Genomic DNA, 22,885 nt, shown 5'->3' on the forward strand with positions numbered 1-22,885 from the left:
GCACAGTGAAATTCATCCTCTGCGTTTAACCCATCTGAAGCCGTGAACACACACCCAGAGCAGTGGGCAGCCAGACTACAGTGCCCGGGGAGCAGTCGGGTTAGGCTCAAGGGCACTTCAGCCCAAGGCCGTCCCATGTTAACCTAACCTGCATGTCTTTGAACTGTGGGGGAAACCGGAGCACCCGGATGAAACCCACACAGACATGGGGAGAACATGCAAACTCCACATGAAAGGCCCCCGCCGGCCGCTGGGCTCAAACCCAGAACCTTCTTGCTGTGAGGCGACAGTGCTAACCACTACACCACCGTGCCGCCATGTCACTTTTCTCATCTAAACTGTCTTTCCATCTACAGTGTCTAATCTGAAAAGTGAGATATCCCTCTGCTCATATCGGCACGTTTTCCCTCCAGAAATTAGTTTTTAAAACGTTCTGTTATTAAGTAAGAAGACGTAGATACGCTTGACTGATTTCCCAGAAGTGACCAGCTGTAGCCAGCCAGCCAGCCAGTTAATATCACTACAAAATTTACTATCATATACTGACTTATTTTAGTTTTCTGGACACATGCACGAATATTTAGCCGTTCCACGAAAACGAATTCCGTGCTTTCAGAAATAAATTTACCAAAATATACGGCTCAGGTTTGCTGATGCTGTACCATTACGAGTGCATCTTTTTTTTTTTATGTGTATGTATCTTTACGAATGATTAAAAAAAAAACATGTATTAGTACGATCACATTTCCAGATAAAAGATACTTAATAATGTAATTAATAAATAAATGAAACAGTCAATGATGGCGTAGCTCACTCCGGCCCCGTCTAGTCCAGAAGGAACGATCTAAAGTGGGCCGCCTTGTGCAAGAAATGTTGCAAGCAATATACACTATATACAAGCTATATCCACCCAAGGAATACCGACCTATTTGCCACAAAGAATCCAAAACGGCAAGGAATTGACTGCGAAGAAGTGATTTTTGTTGAACTGCTCATTAAGGCTTAATTAATCCATAACTTCATTAATAATTGTAATGAAGCAAATCTGGGTAGAAGTCGTATGCACCCTAGGTACCCCGACCTTCATGCCAGAAAGAATCAAAATCGGTGAAGAATTGAGGGAGAAGGAGCGATTTGTGTGGAAACTGCTCATTAGGGATTGATTAATTACTCCATATCTTCATTATTAATTGCAATTATGCACATTTGGGTAGAAACTATATGCACCCCAGGCAGACCTACGTTCCTGCCAAAAAGAATAAAAATCAGTGAAGAATTGAGAGAAAAGAAGCGATTTTCGTGAAATGTGGACGACTCCAGACAGATGACAAACCACAAACGATGGCATAAACTCATCACCTGTTGGCCGGATGAGCTAACAAGACGTCAATGTGAACAATTTTTTATTTATGAAAAAAACTTTTTCCAGTTTGTAGTTTATATATTTAATGTTCCATGAAACAAGTTCCTTTTATCACTTGCATTATAGCAACTGTAAAGAGTCCTTTCCTCACACTCTTGAAGTTACCAAGACGGAAAAATGTTGCCGACGGCATTTTACTGTGAACTTCCAAAACACAAAATCCTCTTTCCTGAAAACTCTGACAGTTTTATCTCTGACTGACTGTTACAAAATGCTGACACTGGAGACTCCTTCCAAAAAAAAAAGTCGAACATCTCCGACCAGAAAACTTCACCAACCAATAGACGTTGGTTTATTATCGAATAATGCAAAATATTTTTCATCCTTTTACAACCCCGATTCCAAAAAAGTTGGGACAAAGTACAAATTGTAAATAAAAATGGAATGCAATGATGTGGAAATTCAAAATTCCTTATTTTATTCAGAATAGAACATAGATGACATATCAAATGTTTAAACTGAGAAAATGTATCATTTAAAGGGAAAAATTAGGTGATTTTAAATTTCATGACAACAACACATCTCAAAAAAGTTGGGACAAGGCCATGTTTACCACTGTGAGACATCCCCTTTTCTCTTTACAACAGTCTGTAAACGTCTGGGGACTGAGGAGACAAGTTGCTCAAGTTTAGGGATAGGAATGTTAACCCATTCTTGTCTAATGTAGGATTCTAGTTGCTCAACTATCTTAGGTCCTTTTTGTCGTATCTTCCGTTTTATGATGCGCCAAATGTTTTCTATGGGTGAAAGATCTGGACTGCAGGCTGGCCAGTTCAGTACCCGGACCCTTCTTCTACGCAGCCATGATGCTGTAATTGATGCAGTATGTGGTTTGGCATTGGCATGTTGGAAAATGCAAGGTCTTCCCTGAAAGAGACATCGTCTGGATGGGAGCATATGTTGCTCTAGAACCTGGATATACCTTTCAGCATTGATGGTGTCTTTCCAGATGTGTAAGCTGCCCATGCCACACGCACTAATGCAACCCCATACCATCAGAGATGCAGGCTTCTGAACTGAGCGCTGATAACAACTTGGGTCGTCCTTCTCCTCTTTAGTCCGAATGACGCGGCGTCCCTGATTTCCATAAAGAACTTCAAATTTTGATTCGTCTGACCACAGAACAGTTTTCCACTTTGCCACAGTCCATTTTAAATGAGCCTTGGCCCAGAGAAGACGTCTGCGCTTCTGGATCATGTTTAGATACGGCTTCTTCTTTGAACTATAGGGTTTTAGCTAGCAACGGCGGATGACACGGTGAATTGTGTTCACAGATAATGTTCTCTGGAAATATTCCTGAGCCCATTTTGTGATTTCCAATACAGAAGCATGCCTGTATGTGATGCAGTGCCGTCTAAGGGCCCGAAGATCACGGGCACCCAGTATGGTTTTCCGGCCTTGACCCTTACGCACAGAGATTCTTCCAGATTCTCTGAATCTTTTGATGATATTATGCACTGTGGATGATGATATGTTCAAACTCTTTGCAATTTTACACTGTCGAACTCCTTTCTGATATTGCTCCACTATTTGTCGGCGCAGAATTAGGGGGATTGGTGATCCTCTTCCCATCTTTACTTCTGAGAGCCGCTGCCACTCCAAGATGCTCTTTTTATACCCAGTCATGTTAATGACCTATTGCCAATTGACCTAATGAGTTGCAATTTGGTCCTCCAGCTGTTCCTTTTTTGTACCTTTAACTTTTCCAGCCTCTTATTGCCCCTGTCCCAACTTTTTTGAGATGTGTTGCTGTCATGAAATTTCAAATGAGCCAATATTTGGCATGAAATTTCAAAGTGTCTCACTTTCGACATTTGATATGTTGTCTACGTTCTATTGTGAATACAATATCAGTTTTTGAGATTTGTAAATTATTGCATTCCATTTTTATTTACAATTTGTAGTTTGTCCCAACTTTTTTGGAATCGGGGTTGTAAATATTAGACTTGGATTATGTGGAGTATGTACCATACAAGATCTTGTGAATGAGCTGCTTTTACGATCGAAACAGGACTGTTAGAAACTGTACAGTCCACATCTTCTGAGCAGTCCATTTTGCTGACGATGGAAATCCAGTGAGATCTTGTATGCAAAGATGCTTGAGATATAAATCAAAACATATAACTTCTGAAAACAGTTTATCTCGTTTATGTGTAATGATTGGTGGATGTTTTTAAAATAACACTGACCCATTGCCCTTGAGGCCGTAGTGATGGAAAGCTCGTTCATCTCCTTCCCTCGGTGGTGAACTTCACGATGTACAGTGGTGCTTGAAAGTTTGTGAACCCTTTAGAATTTTCTGTATTTCTGTAAAACATCATCAGATTTTCATACAAGTCCTAAAAGTAGATAAAGAGAACCCAGTCAAACAAATGAGACAAAAATATTATACTTGGTCATTTACTTATTGAGGGAAATGATCCAGTATTACATATCTGTGAGTGGCAAAAGTATGTGAACCTTTGCTTTCAGTATCTGGTGTGACCCCCTTGTGCAGCAATAACTGCAACTAAATGTTTGCGGTAACTGTTGATCAGTCCTGCACACCGGCTTGGAGGAATTTTAGCTCATTCCTCCATACAGAACAGCTTCAACTCTGGGATGTTGGTGGGTTTCCTCACATGAACTGCTTGCTTCAGGTTCTTCCACAACATTTCGGTTGGATTAAGGTCAGGACTTTGACTTGGCCATTCCAAAACATTAACTTTATTCTTCTTTAGCCATTCTTTGGTAGAACAACTTGTGTGCTTAGGGTCGTTGTCTTGCCGCATGACCCACCTTCTCTTGAGATTCAGCTCATGGACAGATGTCCTGACATTTTCCTTTAGAATTCGTTGGTATAATTCAGAATTCATTGCTCCATCAATGATGGCAAGCTGTCCTGGCCCAGATGCAGCAAAACAGGCCCAAACCATGATACTACCACCACCATGTTTCACAGATGGGATAAGGTTCTTATGCTGGAATGCAGTGTTTTCCTTTCTCCAAACATAACGCTTCTCATTTAAACCAAAAAGTTCTATTTTGGTCTCATCCGTCCACAAAACATTTTTCCAGTAGCCTTCTGGCTTGTCCACGTGATCTTTAGCAAACTGCAGACGAGCAGCAATGTTCTTTTTGGAGAGCAGTGGCTTTCTCCTTGCAACCCTGCCATGCACACCATTGTTGTTCAGTGTTCTCCTGATGGTGGACTCATGAACATTAATATTAGCCAATGTGAGAGAGGCCTTCAGTTGCTTAGAAGTTACCCTGGGGTCCTTTGTGACTTCGCTGACTATTACACACCTTGCTCTTGGAGTGATCTTTGTTGGTCGACCACTCCTGGGGAGGGTAACAATGGTCTTGAATTTCCTCCATTTGTACACAATCTGTCTGACTGTGGATTGGTCGAGTCCAAACTCTTTAGAGATGGTTTTGTATCCTTTTCCAGCCTGCTGAGCATCAACAACGCTTTTTCTGAGGTCCTCAGAAATCTCCTTTGTTCGTGCCATGATGCACTTCCACAAACATGTGTTGTGAAGCTCAGACTTTGATAGATCCCTGTTCTTTAAATAAAACAGGGTGTCCACTCACACCTGATTGTCATCCCATTGATTGAAAACACCTGACTCTAATTTCACCTTCAAATTAACTGCTAATCCTAGAGGTTCACATACTTTTGCCACTCACAGATATGTAATATTGGATCATTTTCCTCAATAAATAAATAACCAAGTACAATATTTTTTATTAATTTGTTTAACTGGGTTCTCTTTATCTACTTTTAGGACTTGTGTGAAAATCTGATGATGTTTTAGGTCATATTTATGCAGAAATATAGAAAATTCTAAAGGGTTCAAAAACTTTCAAGCACCACTGTAAACCTATGCAGCATCCTCCACTTTTTATTCAATTATGGAAACTGTATTCATCGAGTTGTCACACTTTTTCAAAAACACATCATTTCTCCTTTCCTGTATCATATTCACATGTTGTTGTATTTCTTTTAAGGCTTTTTTTTAGTACTTGTTTTCTCAACCTTGATGGTAAAGCTGCACTCTGTCTTCAATAAACCATTCGATTACTGCTCCAGACAATAAATGAGATCACAATTTGAAGATAATGCCCAAAGTTCTGTTTTTTAACTTTATTAGGGCCCGAGCCCTATGGGCGAAGGCCCTATTGTTCTTGTAAGAGTTCACTATTATTATTCTTCCGTCTTCTTCTTCTTCTTCTTCTTCTTCTTCCGTCTTCTTCTTCTTCTTCTTCTTTATTTTTCTCCGCTGTTGGGCCATTTTCGGGGCGCTTGCCATGGGCGAAAACGCACGAAATTTGGCACCAGTTCCGAGAATTGCCACCGCTACTCAGAACCAAAAGCCCAAACTTGGCCGGGGCTCAGGGCCTCTATAGCGCCCCCTAAGTCGTTGTGATTTTGGTCTCCCGCATTAAGGTGCCTGGTTGCCATGTAGTTTGTAGTAGTGGCATGCCATTTGGTACGCATATGTATCGCACTAAGCCGGACAAAAATGTAATGCCAATGCATTAGCCACGCCCAACAGGAAGTGAGGTAATTTCACTTTTGTGCGAAATGCATGGCCTCGAAGACGGCGCAACTCCTCCTAGACCGTTCATAGGAATGTCACCAAAATTGATACACATCATCTACAGACATGGCTGACAAAAGTTACTAAAAACGTTTCACGTAGCATTAACCGTTCAGAAGTTATACGTCAATCAATTTTCGATGCAAAATTTTACATGCTTAAAAATTCATAACAAATCTTCTTATTGCTCAAAACTGCTCATACTTCACACGCAAATCACTCATTGGGCTTCTGACATGTTACCCAATTTCTGTGATATTTCGCCACTGGGGGCGCTATTTTTGGGCAAAAATTCCAATCTTTCCTCAAATTTGGTCAAACTTCACGGCCACCCTCTTACTACCTCCCATGTCATGTATACCACATTTTGGGAATTTTCGTCCATGGGGGGCGCTGTTTTTGGCCATCGCAATTGCTCCAACACGGGTTTTTGGTAAATTATTCCATAATGCTTTTCCTTCACACCACTACCTTGTGATAGTGCGTTGCTGTTGTAGACACTTATTTTTCCAACTCATAATCGCTCATGTACAGCATAGCGCCACCTACTGACATGGGAAAAACCAAAAAATTTATTCTTCAAAAATCTATATCTCATCTTCTATTTACTCAATTGTCATCAAACTTCATACACAAACTCTTCATAGCTCACCTGACATGTACGCCAAATTTTGTGCACTTTCGCCCCTGGGGGTGCTGGTTATGGCGGAAATGATATTGCAGCTTCTGACTTGTCAAACTTGGCAAGCAAACTCTTTACAAGACCCTTATTGGGGCGCTTGCCATGGTCGACAACGCACGAAATTTGGCTCCTTTTTCTTAGACTGCCACCGCTACTGAGAACCAGAAGCCCAGATCCAGGCGGGCCTCAGGGCCTCTATAGCGCCCCCTAACTCGTTGTGATTTTGGCCTCCCGCATTAAGGTGCCTGGTTGCCATGTAGTTTGTAGTAGTGGCATGCCGTTTGGTACGCATATGTATCTCACTAAGCCGGACAAAAATTTAATGCCAATGCATTAGCCACGCCCAACAGGAAGTGAGGTAATTTCACTTTTGTGCGAAATGCATGGCCACGAAGACGGCGCAACTCCTCCTGGACCGTTCATAGGAATGTCACCAAAATTGATACACATCATCTACAGACATGGCTGACAAAAGTTACTAAATACGTTTCACGTCGGATAAACCGTTCAGAAGTTATATGTCTATCAATTTTCGATGCAAAATTTTCCATGCTTGAAAATTCATAACAAATCTTCTGATTGCTCAAAACTGCTCATTCTTCACACGCAAATCACTCATTGGGCTTCTGACATGTTACCCAATTTCTGTGATATTTCGCCACTGGGGGCGCTATTTTTGGGCAAAAAATCCAATCTTTCCTCTAATTTGGTCAAACTTCACGGCCACCCTCTTACTACCTCCCATGTCATGTATACCACATTTTGGGAATTTTCGTCCATGGGGGGCGCTGTTTTTGGCCGACGCAATTGCTCCAAAACGGGTTTTTGGTAAATAATTCCATAGTGCTTTTCCTTCACTCCACTACCTTGTGATAGTACGTTGCTGTTGTAGACACTTATTTTTCCAACTCATAATCGCTCATGTACAGCATAGCGCCACCTACTGACATGGGAAAAACCAGAAAATTTATTCTTCAAAAATCTATATCTCATCTTCTATTTACTCAATTGTCATCAAACTTCATACGCAAACTCTTTATAGCTCACCTGACATATGCGCCAAATTTTGTGCACTTTCGCCCCTGGGGGTGCTGGTTATGGCAAAAATGATATTGCAGCTTCTGATTTGTCAAACTTGGCAAGCAAACTCTTTACGGTATTTCGCGGGGATGCATGCCCCCGCCCCCCTTGGCCGCTGGCGCGAGGGCCCGTCGAGGCCGCTTGCGGCTTTAATTTACTCTTTACTCTTATTTACAGAACATTTTTAATATCAGAATATGTGCGTTTTGTAAATTAGAACATCGTTTGGATTGAGGAACATGGGACTGAAGCACATGGTCCCAAGTCTGTAAAGTGTTTACAACGTTATAATGAAGGAACACGAGGCCTGGGGAACCTGGGACCTTTCCTAGAAACTTTACATGAGCAATCACAGGGCACCGGGGACATGTGATTTTAATTCTTAGAACTCTTTCATGAGAGACCAAAGGACTATAGAAACACAGGCAGCAGGGATCACGGTGTAAATCTGTTGCTTGAGCCACTGGTAATAATGTCAGATTATCATATTGAGACATTTTTGTGCCCGTGGTGTTGTCATGATTTGATGGTGATTGCACTATTAAAGAGTTAGCTTTTATACCTTGTCAATTTGGCCAGTGAGATGCAGACGCAGCGGCCACGCCTCCTTCACCAGGACTGACCTATAGAGGCCATGCTTTCTTTACTGGTATTGATGGACATCGAGGCCACGCCGCCACCTTTATTGAGATTGACTGATACGAAGGCCATGTCCCCTCACCAGGACTGAGACACAAGAGCCACACCTCCTTTACTGAGACTGACAGACACAGGCCACGCCTCCTTCACCAGGACTGAGACACATGCCCCTTTTCCACCAAAGCAGTTCCAGGGCTGGTTCGGGGCCAGTGCTTAGTTTGGAACCTGGTTTTCTGTTTCCACTGACAAAGAACTGGCTCTGGGGCCAGAAAAAATGGTTCCAGGCTAGCACCAACTCTCTGCTGGGCCAGAGGAAAGAACTGCTTACATCAGCGGGGGGGGGGGGGCGGAGTTGTTAAGACCAACAACAATAACAAGACCGTGAAAGATCGCCATTTTTAAGCGACGAGAAGCAGCAGCTGTACAAACGCGAAGTCATCCATTATTAGGGCCCGAGCCCTATGGGCGAAGGCCCTATTGTTCTTGTAAGAGTTCACTATTATTATTCTTCTTCTTCCGTCTTCTTCTTCTTCTTCTTCTTCTTCCGTCTTCTTCTTCTTCTTCTTCCGGCTTCTTCTTCTTCTTCTTCTTTATTTTTCTCCGCTGTTGGGCCATTTTCGGGGCGCTTGCCATGGGCGAAAACGCACGAAATTTGGCACCAGTTCCGAGAATTGCCACCGCTACTGAGAACCAGAAGCCCAAACTTGGCCGGGGCTCAGGGCCTCTATAGCGCCCCCTAAGTCGTTGTGATTTTGGCCTCCCGCATTAAGGTGCCTGGGTGACTTGTAGTTTGTAGTAGTGGCATGCCATTTGGTACGCATATGTATCTCACTAAGCCGGACAAAAATGTAATGCCAATGCATTAGCCACGCCCAACAGGAAGTGAGGTAATTTCACTTTTGTGCGAAATGCATGGCCACGAATACGGCGCAACTCCTCCTAGACCGTTCATAGGAATGTCACCAAAATTGATACACATCATCTACAGACATGGCTGACAAAAGTTACTAAATACGTTTCACGTAGGATGAACCGTTCAGAAGTTATACGTCAATCAATTTTCGATGCAAAATTTTACATGCTTAAAAATTCATAACAAATCTTCTGATTGCTCAAAACTGCTCATACTTCACACGCAAATCACTCATTGGGCTTCTGACATGTTACCCAATTTCTGTGATATTTCGCCACTGGGGGCGCTATTTTTGGGCAAAAATTCCAATCTTTTCTCAAATTTGGTCAAACTTCATGGCCACCCTCTTACTACCTCCCATGTCATGTATACAACGTTTTGGAAATTTTCGTCCATGGGGGGCGCTGTTTTTGGCCGACGCAATTGCTCCAAAACGGGTTTTTGGTAAATAATTCCATAATGCTTTTCCTTCACACCACTACCTTGTGATAGTTCGTTGCTGTTGTAGACACTTATTTTTCCAACTCATCATCGCTCATGTTCAGCATAGCGCCACCTACTGACATGGGAAAAACCAAAAAATTTATTCTTCAAAAATCTATATCTCATCTTCTGTTTACTCAATTGTCATCAAACTTCATACGCAAACTCTTCATAGCTCACCTGACATATACGCCAAATTTTATGCACTTTCGCCACTGGGGGCGCTATTTTTGGGCAAAAAATCCAATCTTTCCTCAAATTTGGTCAAACTTCACGGCCACCCTCTTCCTGCCTCCCATGTCATTTATACCTCATTTTGGGAATTTTCGTCCATGGGGGGCGCTGTTTTTGGCCGACGCAATTGCTCCAAAACGGGTTTTTGGTAAATAATTCCGTAGTGCTTTTCCTTCACACCACTACCTTGTGAAAGTTCGTTGCTGTTGTTGACACTTATTTTTCCAACTCATAATCGCTCATGTACAGCACAGCGCCACCTTCTGACATGGGAAAAACCAAAAAATTTATTCTTCAAAAATCTATATCTCATCTTCTATTTACTCAATTGTCATCAAACTTCATACGCAAACTCTTCATAGCTCACCTGACATATACGCCAAATTTTGTGCACTTTCGCCCCTGGGGGTGCTGGTTATGGCAAAAATGATATTGCAGCTTCTGATTTGTCAAACTTGGCAAGCAAACTCTTTACAAGACCCTTATTGGGGCGCTTGCCATGGTCGACAACGCACGAGATTTGGCTCCTTTTTCTTAGACTGCCACCGCTACTGAGACCCAGAAGCCCAGATCCAGGCCGGCCTCAGGGCCTCTATAGCGCCCCCCGAGCACCGTTCAGTGCGAGACCCTATTGTTGCCATGTGTCCATTTCTGTGGTTTGTCGCCATTGTGGGAGTAATGTCTCTTGCCGAAGAGGCTGTGGAAGGTATTTTGCGGGGACGCATGCCCCCGCCTCCCTTGGCAGCTGGCGCGAGGGCCCGTCGAGGCCGCTTGCGGCTTTAATTATTAGGGCCCGAGCCCTATGGGCGAAGGCCCTATTGTTCTTGTAAGAGTTCACTATTATTATTCTTCCGTCTTCTTCTTCTTCTTCTTCCGTCTTCTTCTTCTTCTTTATTTTTCTCCGCTGTTGGGCCATTTTCGGGGCGCTTGCCATGGGCGAAAACGCACGAAATTTGGCACCAGTTCCGAGAATTGCCACCGCTACTCAGAACCAGAAGCCCAAACTTGGCCGGGGCTCAGGGCCTCTATAGCGCCCCCTAAGTCGTTGTGATTTTGGCCTCCCGCATTAAGGTGCCTGGGTGCCATGTAGTTTGTAGTAGTGGCATGCCATTTGGTACGCATATGTAACTCACTAAGCCGGACAAAAATGTAATGCCAATGCATTAGCCACGCCCAACAGGAAGTGAGGTAATTTCACTTTTGTGCGAAATGCATGGCCTCGAAGACGGCGCAACTCCTCCTAGACCGTTCATAGGAATGTCACCAAAATTGATACACATGATCTACAGACATGGCTGACAAAAGTTACTAAATACGTTTCACGTAGTATAAACCGTTCAGAAGTTATACGTCAATCAATTTTCGATGCAGAATTTTACATGCTTAAAAATTCATAAATCTTCTGATTGCTCAAAACTGCTCATACTTAACACGCTAATCACTCATTGGGCTTCTGACATGTTACCCAATTTCTGTGATATTTCGCCACTGGGGGCGCTATTTTTGGGCAAAAATTCCAATCTTTCCTCAAATTTGGTCAAACTTCACGGCCACCCTCTTACTACCTCCCATGTCATGTATACCACGTTTTGGGAATTTTCGTCCATGGGGGGCGCTGTTTTTGGCCGATGCAATTGCTCCAAAACGGGTTTTTGGTAAATTATTCCATAATGCTTTTCCTTCACACCACTACCTTGTGATAGTACGTTGCTGTTGTAGACACTTATTTTTCCAACTCATCATCGCTCATGTACAGCATAGCGCCACCTACTGACATGGGAAAATCCAAAAAATTTATTCTTCAAAAATCTATATCTCATCTTCTATTTACTCAATTGTCATCAAACTTCATGCGCAAACTCTTCATAGCTCACCTGACATCTACGCCAAATTTTGTGCACTTTCGCCACTGGGGGCGCTATTTTTGGGCAAAAAATCCAATCTTTCCTCAAATCTGGTCAAACTTCACGGCCACCCTCTTCCTACCTCCCATGTCATGTATACCACATTTTGGGAATTTTCGTCCATGGGGGGCGCTGTTTTTGGCCGACGCAATTGCTCCAAAACGGGTTTTTGGTAAATTATTCCATAATGCTTTTCCTTCACACCACTACCTTGTGAAAGTACGTTGCTGTTGTAGACACTTATTTTTCCAACTCATAATCGCTCATGTACAGCATAGCGCCACCTACTGACATGGGAAAAACCAAAAAATTTATTCTTCAAAAATCTATATCTCATCTTCTATTTACTCAATTGTCATCAAACTTCATACGCAAACTCTTCATAGCTCACCTGACATATAGGCCAAATTTTGTGCACTTTCGCCCCTGGGGGTGCTGGTTATGGCGGAAATGATATTGCAGCTTCTGATTTGTCAAACTTGGCAAGCAAACTCTTTACAAGACCCTTATTGGGGCGCTTGCCATGGTCGACAACGCACGAAATTTGGCTCCTTTTTCTTAGACTGCCACCGCTACTGAGAACCAGAAGCCCAGATCCAGGCCGGCCTCAGGGCCTCTATAGCGCCCCCCGAGCACCGTTCAGTGCGAGACCCTATTGTTGCCATGTGTCCATTTCTGTGGTTTGTCACCATTGTGGGAGTAATGTCTCTTGCCGAAGAAGCTGTGGAAGGTATTTCGCGGGGACGCATGCCCCCGCCCCCCTTGGCCGCTGGCGCGAGGGCCCGTCGAGGCCGCTTGCGGCTTTAATTATTGTTGTTGTTGTTGCCGCTGCTGCTTCTTCCGTGTTGTTTTTGCTTTGATATTTGCGCCAAGGTTTATGCAAACGTAGCGACGTAACTGATGTATACAGCGACGTAATGACGTATACAGCGACGTAATGACGTGGCTCCACTTAGCACCGCGAGCTATGGAAAAGCAAACTGGTTCTCAGCTGGCTCGCAAGTTGAACGAGTTGTGAACCAGCACTGGCCCTGAACCAGCCCTGGAACTGATTTGGTGGAAAAGGGGTAACAGAGGCCACACCTCTTTTATTGAGACTGACTGACATGGAGGCCATGCCCCCTCACCAGAACTAAGACACAGAGGCCACACCTCCTTCACTAGGACTGAGACACAGAGGCCACACCTCCTCCTTTATTGAAACTGACAGACACAGAGGCCACACCTCTTTCACCAGGACTGAGACACGGAGGCCACAACTCTTTAACTCATATTGACGGATACAGAGACCAGACCTCCTTCTTGACTGGGACTGACACACACAGAGGCCACGCCTCCTCCCCTAGTTATTAACAGGCACAGAGGCCACACCTCCTTCACCAGAACTGAGGCACAGAGGCCACACCTCTTTAACTCATATTGACAGATACAGAGTCCACACCTTCTTGACTGAGACTGACACGCACAGAGGCCACACCTCCTTCACTGGTTAAGATACAGAGGAAACACCTCCTTTACTGAGACTGACGCATACAGAGGCCACGCCTCCTTCACTGGTTATAAAGAAGGAGACGTTGCCTCTGTATCTTAACTGACACAGACACACACAGGCCACACCTTCTTTACTGGTATTGGCAGATACAGGGGCCACACCGCCTCCTTTACTGAGACTGACACACACACAGAGGCCTCGCCTCCTTCATCGGTTATTAACAGATACAGAGGCCACACCTCCTTTACTGAGACTGACGTACAGGGTCCACGCCTCCTTATTTACTAGTATTGACAGATACAGTACAGAGGTTTATCTTTATACTCTTACTAATCATTAATCTGTCCCATCAGTTAAGTGTAACATCATAATATAATAGCAATAATATGATAAAATGCATTCAGGTCGCTACAGCCACATTGGGGAGATCGTTTAATGAACAATCCACCGTATTTCTCCATCTCTCGCCCTCGTTTTCCTTTCCCTCTTTGCATCCTGAGAGCAGCGGTATTATTGAGAGATGGAAACCTGCTGGGAAGATGAGGGAAAGGAGGGTGAGAGGATGGATGGGTGTGGCTGTGAAGGAATGTGACTGAAATAAGGACAAGGTTGCAGTAATGAAACATTGTGAAGAAGTTGAAACATGGTGCAGCTGCTGTGGATTAATTGAAAAGTCGTCTTGCTGTTCTAAAATGCTTTGATCAGAGATGGATGGAAGAGGAGCAGACAGCATCGTGGCATGACATTAAGCCTAATGCTGATCTGTAGGGTTTAGCGGAACAATGTGGTAGAGCCATCGCATATTCTCATGCGGTTCCCTAGCACGCCTGTCAAGTCACGGTCATGGAGGTGTGCAGGATAATGGACTCCTTCCATTGTTGAGTTAAGCATTGTACAGAAAACGTTTCTTTGTTAACTAACAGCACATCATTTGATCCATTATTGGTTGCATGTTATGTGGAGCGTCCACCACGCACGTCTCTGTGAGATGGGTGTTACTATAGAAACAGCAAGAACAAGCACATTGCTCGTAAACCTGTGATTTGTCTTGCCTCGAGAACTACTGTCAGAAATGCTGTAATAGAAAAAGGAATCAACACCTTCTGGCCAATCAGAATTAAGAATTCAGCAGCACTGTGATGTAAGGTTTAAATATGATCAGGATCATGTCTCCGTAATCCATTAGCGCTCGCTCAATGTGGGAGCATCTGCCCTTCCTGGAACTACCTTTATAATTACATCACCACCTATTTTTCTTCACTCGGAATGATGTAAACGAGGTGCAATCCCTTGTTGCAAGATTGCTCTTATTGCCTCGCACATCCCCTAGCGAAGACTAAGGAAATGTGGCAGTGGATCAGCATCTTTAAATTTTAGGTGATGTTGAATGGGTCAATAGTCATTACTGTGAAGTATGAAATTACAACCGGGTATTTTTACAACTTGTATGGGAAGCATCTGTTTTTCTAGATCCTGTCTTCAAGCAGAGACCTTCAGAGATTTTTCTCCCTGAAATGTGCAGGTATGTGTTGTTATAATGAAGAAAACGCCTAATTGGTTGAAAGCAAAGCCTTCAGGGACCCCCCACCACCACTACCCACCCTCCCTCCTTTTTTCATCAGTGCTGACGTTGAATAATGAACAGAGCATCCTTAAAAGACAAGAGAACAGAAGAGTAGGAGTACAGAACACGTGGCTGTCAGAATCGCACTTGTTAGCGGTTTTGCACATTAGCATTTTTCCTCCCGCAGCACTACATTGTTTCAACTGAAAAGTCCTGTATTGCACCAATTCGAGTGGAAATTGCTGTTGTGTATCATCTCTGTGTTCTCCACACAGGTCCCTCTGGCTATCTATCGCTTTTTGTTGACAAATGTGTCACTTTTCGTGGTACACCTTGCACACAGTGTAGTCATTTCCAGGATAATTTTAAGACTCGTCTCAAAACTGCGGTTTGGACCATGATTTAGAGGCAGTGTTGGAAGGGAATGCACTGAGAATGATGTAAGCGCAACCTGTAATATAAACAAAAGTTTGCATAGATTGTTTTTCCATATCATTTGTTTGGTGGCCTGGAACAACCCTTCAACCAGCATGAGGTTTTCCTAGACCACCACACATTTGTTGCCTTCAGACTGGACATTTCTTACATCTCTGTCTGGCAGATTAGTTTAGAAGTAGTTCAAATACGCTCTAGTGAACACATATTATTACTGCAGCAGAAGCAACGTTGGCTGACTCAGATCTGTGTTCTTCATCTTAGTTTGCATGGGTGACATGAACTGCACTGTGCAATGTGGCATGACCGAGTATCTATTGAGCTCATGATGACTTTCCTATGAAGTCTGACTATGAAATCCCATCTTCTCCCACAGAAAGTTTGTCTGATCCCATTGACTTCTGCCAAAAGTTTGACCAGTTGTATCCACTCATACCAAAAGTTTGATCAATCGTATCCACTCCCACAAAATGTTTGTCTGATCCCATCCACTCCTGCCAAAAGTTTGACCAGTCGTATCCACTCCCGCAGAAAGTTTGACCAATCAGATTTGTTCCCACAAAAAGTTCCACCAATCACAATCACTTCCACTTAAATTTTCCAAACCCTCAAGCTCCTGCAGGAAATTCGTCCAATCTTGCCTGCTCCCCCAAAAGATTGAACCAATCTCCTTCATGCCTGCAGAAAGTTTGCCCCATCTCACCTGCTTCTGCAGGGGGTTTTGTCCAATCCTTTCCACTCCCACAGAGGGGTTGACCAATTGCCAAAACCCTCAAACTCGTGCAGGAAATTTGACCATTCCTGCCCACTCCCCCAGAAGGTTTAACCAATCTCCTTCACTCCCGCAGAAAGTTTGCCCCATCTCACCTGCTCCTGTAGGGGGTTTGACCAATCCTGTCCACTCCCACAGAAGGTTTGACCAATTGCCAAAACCCTCAAGTTCCTGCAGGAAGTTTGACCAATCCTGCTTGCTCCCCCAGAAGGGTTAACCAATCTCCTTCACTCCCACAAGAAGTTTGCCCCATCTCACCTGCTCCTGCAGGGGGTTTGACCAATCCTGTCCACTCCCACAGAAGGTTTGACCAGTCCATTCTGCTCCTGCAGAATATTTGACCAATCCCACCCACTCCCACAGAAAGTTCGACCAATCATACCGGCACCCAGAGAAAGTTTTAACCAACTACTCCTGCTCCCACAGACATGTTGACTTGCTCCTACAGAAAGTTTGACCTACCCATAATATTTTCTAATGAACTTGGTTGATTCCTAAAATATAAACAAATTAGCCATTTAAACCACAGAGACTATGACCAGAACAAGTTATTTACTGCTCCCATGTTACTGAAAGTAGCCTTTCTTTGTCCTGCAAGGTTCGTGTCTGATGGTCCGCTTCCACTTGTATGAAAGTAAAATCCTTCCACTCCTACGACGTTTTTGTTGGGTCTCGTGAGTTGTGCAGGATGCTACTACCAATACACATCTTTCACCCCAGTTGCTTACAGTTACCAAGAATGTGTTCTCTTTATATCCTACACCCTGTAGGTGATAACCTACTCTCTACATTCTACTCCCAGATGGAACACATCCAAAACATTGACTTCATCATAAGCTTCCATTTTCCAAATCCAAGTGTAGCCTGCAGCTTCACATGGATTCTTCAGTGTGTTGAAACAGTCACAAAACATCTGGGTAGCACTCTGGGAAGATGCTCTTTGAATCCTGTAAGGATAAAAACAAACACTGCTCTCCCCTGTCATTGCAGATCTCGTCATCCAAGTGGCAAAGGACAAGTTCGGAGCTGTCAAGTCTGAGTACCAGAAGGTAAGTGTGTGTGTGTGCGCGCGCTATACGGGTAGTTGAGCTGAGGAGACATTGTCTTGCAAATGTCAGTTCTTCAGCAGACCCTTAATTGATAGTGATACCCGAAGAGAGAGTCTTTCAACCAACCCTGCTGTGCCAGCTGTGCTGCAAGAGGTAATTGTTTTTGGCAATACAAACAAGAAGGAACTAATAGTTGCTTCATTAGTGATTGTTTCATTATGCAGCATCCACTATCTTTGAAGTTGAGATCTGGGAATGTAAGAGGTGTAGCAGAGAACCGTTGATCCAGAAATATTAAGTATAACCTGTCTGTACACCTCCATTTTGTCACATTGTCTTAACAAGCTGTAAGAGGTGCCATGATTCCTCTGTAACCATGTTCACTCATTTTATTTGGTTATATACCCATTGCCTTGGCACACTTAAGAATGGGGAGTTCTACATTTTTTGGATTCTCCTAAACCCAATGCACAGATGTAATTAGATTTTATTTAGATTCAAACAAATTGTTAGTACTTAGCATAGTATTACATCTTGTTCCTGGTTCTTAAGTGCTTTGTTTGCCTTTTATCTACCTGTTGCTTTTTCTGACCACCTTTTGTGCTCTTTTTCCCCTTTGTCCTTTTTTGTCTTTTTTGCTTTTTCTGCATGCTTCTCATCATCTGGCTATCCCCAGCCAGAGAACATTGTTCTGACACTGCAGGTAAAGTGTACACTGAGCCAGCACCCTGATCATCCTTCAGTTTTCCTTTATCATCCTGCACCCTAATATTACAATCCCACTTTTCTTCCTCAGTCTACACCTTCTGCTTGTAGCTCACTGATTTTCCCTCTTAAGGCCTTTCTTTTTTAAGGTCTTCAGTAAGATCTTTGGTGTATATATTGCCAAATGTTTCTGTTGTGTCACAAATGTGGTGATGTCTAGATAGTAGAGCTGTGTAGTTGTTTAAAAAAACCGGTCATGGCCTTGCTAGCGTACTCTTGCAGATCCTTTAACCATTTTTGTCCTGTAGTAAGTCTGACCATGTCTGCCCTCTCCCAGTAATACTGTGACCATTCCTAGCCAGTCTCACACATACACTACCGTATATGGCCAAACGTTACCTGACCATCACACCCATGTGTGCTTTTTGAACACCCCATTCCAGATCTAGTCTCCCTTTATTGTTATAATAACCTCCACTCTTCTGAGAAGGCTTTCCACTAAATTTTGGATCATGGCTATGGGAATTTGCCTCTTCAGCCACAAGACTGATGTCTGTCAAAGAGACCTGGGGTGCAATTGGCATTCCAGTTCATCCCAAAGCTGTTCAATGGGGTTGAGGTCAGGGCTCTGTGAAGGCCACTCGAGTTCTTCCACTCCAATCTTGGCAAACCATGGAGCTTGCTATGTATACGGGCATTATCGTACTGGAGAATGTTTTGGTCGGGTCACTTTGTTCCAGTGAAGGGAATTCTTGGTGCAACAGCTGTTGTGTAATGTCCGGTGTCCACAAATCTTTGGCCACATAGTGTATATTGATTGAAACTATGATTAGGTCTGCTGAAATTTCTACCATGCCAGCTTGACCCAAAGAAACTTTGCCTGTGCCAGCCAGCCATTCCCCCAGGACCTCTGATTGCAAATGCTTGCTGGAGCAAAATTCTTTACCAAGCTGTCCCACTTCTACAGAAACATATCCTCCTTTCTCTGCAGATACTCTGATTGTGCCTTCCCACTCCTTCACAACATCATTGTGCATACTACGAACTTACTGCTTCTGCAGATTTTCTGGCAGCGCCCACCTCCTTTCACGAACACTGAGTGTCCCTTCTGCTTCTGCAGAAAGTGTGACTAATCCCACCCACTCCTGCAGTTATTATTTTTGTTTGTATCCACCTGCAGTATTTTTTCTAATGAATTCGAATGAATTCAGTTGGGTCTATTTTCCAACATAGGTTAATTATTTAAACCATGCTGATTCTGACCAGAATTAATCAGTTAATGAAGAATGAAGTAGGTACCTTGCACAGTGCTTACGCACAAGCAAGCTTGATGCATGACGGCCAGCCATCAGCCACATAAAAGTAAAATTCCCCTGCGCTTAGGGTATTTTTGTTGAGTTCTGTGGGATCCCAGTCCTAATGCACACTTCTACTCCCAATTGCTTAGAATTACCAAGGATGTGTTCTGTTTATAACCAACACATGGCCATAACTTAGTCATAGCCTCTATACTTCTCCCTGCTTCCACATTTATTTCTTTTTGAATTCTCCAGTTTATTTATTTGTCCAACCTCAATTCCAAAAAAGTTGGGACACTGTATAAAACATAAATAAAAACAGAATGTGAAGAGTTGCAAATCATGGAAACTATATTTCATTGAAAATAGTACAAAGACAACATATCAAATGTTGAAACTGAGAAATTGTATTGTTTTTTGAAAAATATATACTCATTTTGAATTTGATGTCAGTCACATGTTTCAGAAAACTTGGGACGGTGGAAAACAAAAGACTGGAAAAGTTGTGAAACTGTTAAAAAAAAAAAAAACTAATTTGGTTAATTGGCAACAGGTCAGTAACATGACTGGGTATAAAAAGAGCATCCCAGAGAGGCGGAGTCTCTCAGAAGTAAAGATGGGGAGGGGTTCACCGCTCTGTGAAAGATTGCGTGGGCAAACAGTGCAACAATTTAATAATAACGTTCCGCAACGTAAAATTGCAAAGAATTTGGGGAGCACATCATCTGTGGTCCATAATATCATTAACAGATTCGGAGAATCTGGAGAAATCTCTGTATGCAAGAGACAAGGCTGAAAACTGACAATAGATGCCGGTGATCTTCAGGCCCTCAGGAGACACTGCATTAAAAGCAGACATGTGTCTGTAGTGGAAATCACTGTATGGGCTCAGGAACACTTCAGAAAACCATCATCTGTGAAAACAGTTCATTACTGCATCCACAAATGCAAGTTAAAACCAGATATAAACAATATCCAGAAACAACGCCACCTTCTCTGGGCCTGAGCTCTTTTACGATGGACTGAGGCAAAGTGGAAAATTGTTCTAAGGTCTGACGAATCAAAATCTGAAACTCTTTTTGCAAATCATGGACACCATGTCTTCCAGGCTACAGAGGAGAGGTACCATCCAGCTTATCAGTGCACAGTTCAAAAGCCAGCATTTGTGATGGTCTGAGGGTGCATTAGTGCACATGATGACATGGGTTGCTTGCACATTGTGGACGGCATCATTAATGCTGAATGATATAATTATATACAGGTTTTAGAGCAACATACTGCCATCCAGACGACGTTCTGTTCAAGGGAGGCCTTCGTTCTTTCAGTGAGACACTGACAAACTGCATTCTGTACGTATTAAAACTGCATGGCTCCATAATAATGGCCCTTTTCCACTACCCTTTTTCAGCTCACTTCAGCCCGACACGGCTCGCGTTTCGACTACCTCAGAGCAGCACGACTCAGCTCGCTTCAGCCCTGCTCAGCACCCAAAACTCGCACGGTTTTGGAGTGGGGCTGAAGCGAGCCAAACCGAGCCGAGTGGGGCTAGGGGCGTGAGGAGACACTCCCCTGTGCACTGATTGGTGAGGAGGAGTGTCCTCACATGCCCACACACGCCCCGCGAGCACGCTGGGATCTGTAAACACCGTAAACCCGGAAGAAGAATTACGAATTACGAGAATTTCTGAAGCCTTATGCGCCTCGCCTCATCTATATGCTCTTGCCAGTATCTGTTGGCGTTGTCGGTGACAACAAGCCACAGCACCAAGACCAGCAACACTAACGACTCCATGTCCTCCATGTTTATTGTTTACTATCCGGGTCGTGAGACTACCGCTTAAAAGATCACTGATGTCACTGTTTGCGCCGCCTAACGACATCACGTGACGTCCACCCACTTTCGGTAACTCCACCCAATGTGTCCACCCACTTCCAGCCAGCACGGTTCAGCGCGGTTGTAGTCGAAATGTAACTCCAACAGCCCCACTCAGCTCGACTCAGCCCAACTCAGCACGGCACGGCTCAGTCCAACTCAGCCGCGTTGATAGTGGAAAAGCGGCATAAGAGAGTCTGGGTGCTAAACTGGCCTGCCTGCAGTCCAGACATGTCTCCTGTTGAAAACATTTGGCGCATTATGAAGCGCAAAATATGACAAAGGAGACCCCGAACTGTTGGGCAACTGAAATTGTATATCAGGCAAAAATGGGATAACATTTCACTGTCAAAACTACGGCAATTGGTCTTCTCAGTTCCCAAACGTTTAAAGTGTTGTTAAAAGTAGTGGTGATGCAACACAGTGGTAAACATGCCCCTATCCTAACTTTTCTGAAACATGTTACTAACATCAAATTCAAAATGAGCATCTATTTAAAAAAAAAAAAACCCAATAACATATTTCTCAGTTTCAACATTTGATATGTTGTCTTTGAAATAGCTGTGTGCTGTATCTAGTCGTTCCATGATCTTCGTTTCAGACCACCTCTTCACACCGTCATGACAGTAAAAATGTTCTTCACCTACAAATTATTGTCTAAGCTATTAGTATTGGTGTGATTTTCCAAAAGTAGCTCTGGCATGTAGGTGTAAATGATGTGTATATAATCCCCTTAGTGTTCTATGTGCTGCAATTTAGCGGCTTCTTTAGTCACGGAGTCACGAGAACCAAATGGTTAGGTAATCGCTGAGATCACAGGATTCCAATTTCTGTAAACCTTTTTTGTGAGAAGGTGTTTGCTATTTTTAGCACAGCCTATCTTAAAAAAAAAAAAAGTCCACTCAACCTATTCAGTTACAGGGAATTTCAGAGGTAATGGCGCAATGAGTTCCTTCAATACTTCTCTCTGTAATCCCAGTCAGTTAACCTCAGAGCTAGACTCAAGCCTGGTGGTCATGCTGATGAGAAGTAAGGATCTGTTTCTTGTTGTCCATGTCCTGATCTGGACCCTATTCTCTGAAACCGTGATGGATAGTCCACGTATTTTATTGAACTCTTGTACATGCTGCATTAAAGTGATGCATGTCTATGAGCCAGGGCTTAAATATCATCCCTTTGATATGAATTAATTTACTCCCAAAGCTCAACTTCCTGTTCTCACCTCGTTCTGAGAGCAGTGAACGTTTAATGGGGATGTGAAACGAGATTAAAGCCAGACAGACACAATGAGACCAAGAAACCTGGAGTCTGGAGCCTGGCAAGCTTCCAGCAGCTCATTCACACTGCATGGATAAGCAGCTAGCTCTTATTTGATTAATTATAACACCACAGTGATGCTACTTGGCGAGGGAATTCCTTATCCAGTTTCTAATATTTTCTTCTTCTTTTTTTATTATTATTATTTTTTAAAATAAGGATATGTTTTAAGTGGTGTGTAGTTTTCCAACTAGGATCACAGCTGGCTGGAGATGAGCTGGATCTTTTGTAATTCAATAAGACAGGAGAGCCTAAAACGGACATCCATTATGAGACTATTATGAAATAATATCAGATGACTTTTTGGTGTGTATTATGTTTCCTATTATATGTGTAACTACCCTTTCCTGTTCCTTTCATCAGTTCTTCGTACTATCTCTAACATTAGGGATTTTAAGCTTTTAAAAACTGTCCTGATGGCAACTGTGACTGAAAATAA

General features: G+C 43.2%; 1 protein-coding gene across 5 annotated transcripts in view; it reads left to right on the plus strand.

Moving 5' to 3' along the window:
- prom1a (prominin 1a) overlaps positions 1-22,885 on the plus strand; it is a 191,928-nt gene that overhangs the window by 63,832 nt on the left and 105,211 nt on the right. For 3 of the 5 annotated variants that reach the window (XM_060926840.1, XM_060926841.1, XM_060926843.1), the window contains exons 2-3: positions 17,195-17,253; positions 17,930-17,956. In XM_060926840.1, coding sequence (XP_060782823.1) covers positions 17,195-17,253; positions 17,930-17,956 — 86 coding nt within the window. The remainder of the gene's footprint in view (positions 1-17,194; positions 17,254-17,929; positions 17,957-22,885) is intronic. The other 2 variants (XM_060926842.1, XM_060926844.1) reach the window with 1 other exon arrangement.

This window comes from Neoarius graeffei, chromosome 8 (genome assembly GCF_027579695.1).
Source record: "Neoarius graeffei isolate fNeoGra1 chromosome 8, fNeoGra1.pri, whole genome shotgun sequence".
Lineage (NCBI taxonomy): Eukaryota > Metazoa > Chordata > Actinopteri > Siluriformes > Ariidae > Neoarius > Neoarius graeffei.